Here is a 7,411-nt window from a genome sequence, read left to right on the forward strand (position 1 = left end):
AAATCCCGAAAATGTGCACTTTGAAGTATTTATTTCTTGTCTCATTGATTTAAACTAATTCTCCCATGTACTTGAAATTAAAAACCATTCTTTTAGAGAAAAAGGTTTTTTCCTAAACAGGACCTTATCCTTTCTTTTTTCCTCATTCTTCCTTATACACTTCAATATGACTGTGCAAAAGTAAACAATGTTTCAATAGTTTCAATTTCTATCAACAAATTCCTATTAAAGGTGTATCATGAACTGTTGACATATACATACTAGTACTTAGAAATAGCCTATTAACTGCTGTCCACAGCTAAATTATATAGGCTCCATTACTTCAAATTTGTCCATGTCACCACCTCCCTCCCACATGTTTTTAATCTCCTCTTAAAAGTTGTTTTTTAAAAAGCAGCAGCTCAAAAACAGTTGAGGTGTAACTTTTTTGTGCCTTTTTTATAATATTAGATTTCCACCTTTGCATATGCAGAATTCCAAATGAAGCTTGCGTTGCTTTAGTCTAGATTTATATTTTCACTATCAGTTAATGTGAATTGATTATTAGGTTTGTGCTTCTTTTCCCTTTGAAAATCTTCAGACCTTTGTGAAACCTTTTAGAGAAATGACTAGTTACTTTTCACTCTTTACATGCCCTGGTAAAGCACTCTCTATGAAGTCTTTATCTTTGTTTTTAATACCCAAAATTTTAACATTTTCAATACCCTGTATTCTATGTAGTTATTCCTTAATGGGAGTTTTTTTTTTAAAAAAAACTTTCCTCCACTGTAAGTTAATCTAAGCCAACTTGAAACTATCCACTGCTTTCCACTATGAATTCCACAGTTAAATGTGAAACATCTGCTAACAGTTGTCATTGATTATCTTACCAAGCTTGGTACAAAAAGCCTTAAATATTTTAACCATTTTACGACATAAAAGGAATAGTGGCAGGAGGTTAATAGGAACTGACCTATTGTAGCGTAAATGTCTATCTAACTGCTGAGGGGTTTTGATAGCTGATTTTCACAGTTTAACTGCTTCTTGAGAAAGGAGGATTACAGACACTGAATCAGCTTTAATCAGTTAAACAACTAACCTTTTGCTCTGTTTGCAGCTGGTCACATCTCTGCTTTTCAAGGTTAAGTTCTTTTTCCAGTCTTTCAACTTGGTCTCTGAGTTGTGCTGCTTCCTTTTCCAGGACAGAAGTTACTTTTAATAGCTCTTCTTTCTCTTTTATTATTTTTTCAATTTTAAACTGTAAAAAAAAAAAAACATTCTTTTTTTGGTAATTTTTCTCCCCTTCATTCCTATCAAGTAAGTGGATGACAAATCACTCCAGTGTTTGAGCAGAAGCACAAAATGTGCTAGGTTATTTTACAGTTTTCTCCTCATTCTCAAATTTCTGAAGTTTCACTGCTCTAACTGAACAGTACTACATCCTCATTAGAAAGCACACACTGCACTGTCTTAACTTATTGAAGTGCCTTTACTTTTCCCAAGTGACAGCAACTATGGAGGAGCTAATTATGATGGTGACAGCTTGGTGAAAAAGTGGCTGCTGAATGTAGACACACACTCTAAAGCAACATTTGAAGAATTTCACCAAAAAAAATGAATGCACACATAGCCAAAAGTAAGGACTAGCACATGAATCAGGATAATCAAAGGGTTTTGAAAAAATCCTTTCATTTTAGTACTGTGGGTACATACCTAAAAAGCAAAAGTATCCCAGACGTATCTCAGTACTAAGTGTCTTATCACAGAGTTTTACAAATCATGCATGCGTGCCTAGGGGCAACTGACAAAACGATAAAATGTCTGATAGCACAAGCAAGTCTGATGGTGAAACAAGCAGAACCATCTTGGCTCTGGATGTACACAGACAAGACTAACCACACCCACCTAGCAAAGAACATAGTTTTGGTTGGAAAAGACCTTCAAGATCAAGTCAAACCATTAACGTAACTACCAAGCCCACCACTAAACCACATCCCTAAGCACCTCATCTACTTGTCTTTTAAATACCTCCAGGGATTGTAACACCACTACTACCCTTTGCAGCCTGTTCCAGTGCTTTACAATCCCTTTGGGGAAGAAATTTTTCCTAATATTCAACCTAAACCTCCCCTGGTGCAGCTTGAGGCCATTTCCTTTTGTCCTATCACTAGTTACTCAGGAGTTACCAATTCCCACATCACCACAACCTCCCTTCAGACATCTGCAGAGAGCAAAAAGGTCTCCCCTGAGCCCCCTTTTCTCCAGGCTAAACAGCCCCAGCTCCCCCAGCCACTTATTAAAAGACTTGTGCCCTAGGCCCTTCACTAACTTAGTTGCCCTTCTCCGGACAGGCTCCAGCATCTCAACTTCCCTCTTGTAGCAAGGGGCCCAGTATTCAAGCTGTGGCCTCACCAGTGCCCACTAGAGGGGCATAATCACTTCCCTAGTCCTGCTGGCTATGCTATTTCTGACACAAGCCAGGGTGCTGTTGGCCTTCTCAGTCACCTGGGCACACTGCTGGTCTGTGTTCAGGCCACTGTCCATCGTCACCTCCAGGTCCTTTCTGCCAGGCAGCTTTCCAGACACTCTTCCCCAAGGCTGTAGCATTGCCTAGAGTTGTTATGACCCAAGTGTAGGATCTGGTACTTGGGTCTTGCTGAAGCTCATATCACTGGATTCAGCTCATCGACACAGCCTGTCCAGATTTCTCTGAAGAGCCTCCCTACCCCCAAATATATCTACACTCTTGCCCAGCTTCGTAACATCCAAATTCACTGAGGGTGCCCTTGATCCTCTCGTCAAGATCATTGATAAAATCATGAAACACAACAGGCCCAAATACTGAGCCCTGGGGAACACCACTTGTGACTGGCCACCAACTGGATATTACTCCATTCACCACCACTCTTTGGGCCAGGCTATCCAGCCAGTTTTTTCTACCCAGTGAAGAGTATACCTGTCTAAGCCACAAGCAGTCAGTTCCTCCAGGAGGATGCTGTGGGAAACTGTGTCAGCTTTAAATAAAACAGGAGCTATACTAACATGCTCAGGCATCTACAGCCATTTAGCTTCGTTTCCAGCACTCTTCACTTGTGCACAAATACCAGTATATTGGTTCCTTGGCTTTTTTTTATCCCCTACAATGGGAACCATTTTACACAAGAGTATCTTTTGCCCTCCACTTAGCTGGAGACCACACATGTGAGACATGGGCAACTATCGACGCCCCTACGGCTTCCCAGTCTATGTTTAGTGCTATACTATGCGGGTAACCTGTTTAAACCTTTACTAATTTAACCTGCAAATGTTCTGAACTCCAGTCAAATACTGGAGAACAAGGAAGAAATATGAACATTACACATATGTAAGTAGGGTTTTTCCTCCTGGTCTGTTCTTCAATACTGTATCGTATGTGAGCGTGTATGTAAGTATATGTGTGTGTAAGTAAGTATGTACAAAAAAACAACAAATAAGACAGTAACATTTTAAGAATTGTTGCATCAAACCTCAAGAAGTCCAGCTTTCGTGGTCACCACTAACATATCAGAGTTTCCTTCGTCTTCCATAGTCAGCAATTCTTCAACAGGGGACGAGGTACGAAACTGGAAAGGTGTGCTTGCTCCACGGATTTCTCCTTTGTAAGTCACGTAACAGAACTGGTAAAATTCTCCATCATCATTTGGTAGATAATACCCTATCAAACCAAAATCATATTTAAAGAAACATTTACAAAAACATACAAGTCTCCATCTAGAAAGAGATTATCGTATCATGTTCAACTTATGAATTTCATGGTCACTACCTCACTAAGGTCTAAGTAAATTATTAAAAGAGCAGAAAGGAACATCATTCTGTTTTCCAAGTCAAACACCAAAGCAACGTTAGGTAATAGGTACTGTATGTATACATCACCTTACATACATTAGGTATTAGCTGCTGTTTACATGTTTATGAAATGGAGAAAAGAATAATTGGCAATGAGATGCCCTGAAGCTGAATCAGGGCTATGTTACTATGTAACTTGTACAATCACAGAGCAAACAGCAAACAATGTTTTGGGCTTGGAACACCTATATGACCAAAGTTAACAGACAAAAACAGAATAACATGTCACAACAAGACATCTGCAATTTTACTAGTTTGTTTCTTTTATTTTTTGCATTTTTTTTGTGAAGTAACAGCTATTTACTTTTGCTATTTTTAAATGCCAAAGCAATGGAATGCTCTGAATGGATAACACAATGTTAACCATCTGCAAGTAAGAATGGGGTGGGAGGGGAGAAGTTTAGCAAAGAGCTTATTTTTTTAAACTGAAGAAAAAATTTCTTGTAGACTTTGCAAGGTAAGAATAAATTATCTTTCTTGTTACTATGTAATACTGCATGCTGCTAACAAATTACTTCAGAAGAATTTCTCTGTGACTACTCAATTGAACTGTTGCCCACTAAAGCTTCAACATCAAGCCTCTGCCACCACCTGGATTCATACAGTAGCATTTATGGACATTAATAATTTCCAGAACTAATGATAATTTTATCTTTATTAGTAAATGCAAGAAATTGCACCTTACCAAGTTGTATGGTAAGAAAACTAACTGGTTCTATTCAGAACACTGAGCTATCAGATACTCTAGCCAGCATGAGTATGGTCCTAATATAATCAATCCTCACCCGCTGTTCAATCCAGCAAGTCATGTCACCATTCCTATTCATATTCCACCACAATTCAGCTTGCTCCTTTTCTAACTTCATCATTAACTTCTATTCACCAACTTTTATTCTAGATCGCTGGAAGACACTTCTTAGTACTCTTAGCTACTACCCCAACAAATGGTAAAACACTACATGTACTATATGGGCAGCACTTATATCATGCGTTTCATGTCTGTATTAGACTTTTAAACTGCAGCTCAAGGAATAGCATCTTCATCTCGAAATCTCAGGAGTCTGTGCTTTTGGACCTGACTACAGTTTCCTGTATAGCACTGCAGCTCACTTTACCTGATTCAACACTTAAATAAGGTAACACTATGCAGAAACACGTTCAGAACAATCTACTTTACAGCTCCATCAAGTATTAAAATTGGTATATCTGAACCAATACTACAAGTACTTTAAGACTTTTTTTTATCTAATAGCTACTGAAGAGAACAGACTCCCCATTTTTTTTTTCTTCCAGCACACCTACTTGATCCTTAAAAAAAAATATTTCAATAATAAATGTTGTACAACAGGCATTATCTTAGTTAATTAAGCTCTACTGATCTCTTCTCAGCAGCACTAAAATATCTTGCCAAACACAGCTGTGAGACTGAATGGACATGAAATCTGGCAGCTCTATAAAAGCAGAGGACTGTCAGCATGGAATGTAACAGATGGGAGTTACCTGGGCTCCTCATGTGTGGTAAAACTAAGTACAAAGGACTGATAATGGCATGTGCAGTCCTAGGTTTCTAGATCACCTTTAACTCTAGTCCAACTAAATGGTATTCACTCGGTGAATTTTGGGAACTGTAAAAGAAACTGATTTCCTCCCAATACTTAGGGAGCACATGTACTTTTCACAGATTTCAAGTTTATAAAATAGTCAGATCATGTGTACATGATCATCATCAAAAGTACTGAAAAAAAATATTTGGTGTAAGAGATAGAACAGTGAACTCATCCAAGCTACAACTACTTGCAGCTAGTATCTGCAGCTTTAAGCAGACAACAAGCTAGGATTAGTCATTTCAGGACTTCAATTACTATAACATGGTGTATATAACATAAGACAGTACATAAAATTCTGTAAGTAAGCAGCAAAGCATTAAATAAGCTTAAGGGAGCTGCCCTTTTTATACGCAACTTTAAATGTGTGTAGGTTTTTGGCACTTGTCCTGTGGCAAGAAGTTCTGCACACTGACTGTTAAGCAAGTATTTTTATCCCTGTTTTGAACCTGCCACTTGATGGCTTACACTGATGGCCCTTACTTCCTTAAACATGAACAATGGAGAATCCACTCATGCCACGGGTCACCGATTTTGCAGACATCACTCATTCCCCACTGTTTCCCTTTCCCAGGCTGAAAAACCTGCCAGAAGGAAGTTCTGAAGGTCACCTAGTCCAACTTCCCACTCGAGTGACTGTTGTCAGCACCGGTCTGAGACTATCGTGACTGTGTCTAAGCAACTGTGTGGAATTCCCATCCTTCCAAACCAGAGAGTTGGGTGCTGCACTACTTCCTCTTGGTATAAAAGTTCTTCCTAATGTCAGATGTAAACCTCCCAGGTCACAATCCATGGTCACTGTCCCTCTTCGTATTTAATGAGAAAGCATGGCGCTCATCTTTGTAACTGCACACCTTTATACAAAAGCTATTTCTTAATTTTGATCTTCCTTGTTAGGCTTTGTTCCTTTGTTCTACTAGATTTTTTTTTTTTTGATATTGCAACAAGGAGGAAGAGGATCTGATCTCTGCAGTGTTGAAAATGCAGTTATACTATAGATTTGTACCGTGGTGGTGTAACATTTGGGTTTGTTCTTTAGTCTCTTTAAAATCTTCAATCATTTTCATAATTTCTCACTGTCAAAAAGTCCTCTGCAACTCCCTGACTACTCTGAACCTTCAACAAGCCATCATATACATTATTCATTCTTCAACAAGAATCACTTGACATTGAGAAAGGTGTTCAAAGTTCAGAGACTAAGGACAACATAAAGCCACAATGCATGAAAAGATGCCAGGATTAAAAAAATGTGTTGATAACTGAACAAACTCACTGTCTGTATTTTACTAGTTTCCAGCAGAGCTTCTCTTTCTGTCAGTCATTAATGTTGTCCATTGTCATGTAAAAACATACTAGGCCATATGCTTCCCCTTACAATTCCCTTGATATCTGAAATTTAAGACTGAACTTCACACAACATGGTGTGGAAAGTTCTCCTACAATTAATGTCTTTGAAAGTCTAGAACTGTGATAGAACCCTCAACATTGTAATGAACAGGTAAGTATTTTAAAAGTTGTGTAGGCTGGAAAAGACAGATAGATACTACTTTATATTCACCTTGAAAAGTCAGCACACAGTTAACAGTTGATCCTTCCACATAATTTTCTGGCATAGGTGACCAAAGAAATGTGTAATAATCTCTTGCGGTACTCCAACCAACCTAAAATAAAATAAACCACAATAAAAACAAACAAACAAAAAAATAAGATAAATCATTAAGCAGAAGAATTTGTTATATACAGTTAAGATACCATGGTCTGCCCTCTACAACACACTGTAGTATGTGTCTTACTGCTTCAACATGCAATAAAAAGATCCTTAACAATGCTTACAAATCAGGAATATTTTAACAAGCATGTCAAAAATTTAGCATGAATTTTATATAAGCTTGTTACCTAAGGCAATAAAAGGGTCTAATGTATAGTGAAAACTGTTTTAATTT

The 7,411-nt window shown here is 38.0% G+C and overlaps 1 protein-coding gene across 1 annotated transcript; it reads right to left on the reverse strand.

Moving 5' to 3' along the window:
• Positions 1-1,078: 1,078 nt before the first annotated feature.
• On the reverse strand, positions 1,079-7,145 carry LOC103777575 (tax1-binding protein 1-like; the record flags this gene model as incomplete). The annotated part of the gene is made up of 3 exons (XM_008945133.1): positions 7,027-7,145; positions 3,486-3,673; positions 1,079-1,237 (listed from the first exon to the last, which is right to left on the reverse strand). Coding segments are annotated over exons 1-3 (402 nt in total), but the record flags the coding sequence as incomplete, so codon positions are not given.
• Between the last annotated feature and the right edge of the window lie 266 nt (positions 7,146-7,411).

Source organism: Merops nubicus, unplaced genomic scaffold, assembly GCF_000691845.1.
Source record: "Merops nubicus isolate BGI_N331 unplaced genomic scaffold, ASM69184v1 scaffold10428, whole genome shotgun sequence".
NCBI classification, from domain to species: Eukaryota; Metazoa; Chordata; class Aves; order Coraciiformes; family Meropidae; genus Merops; species Merops nubicus.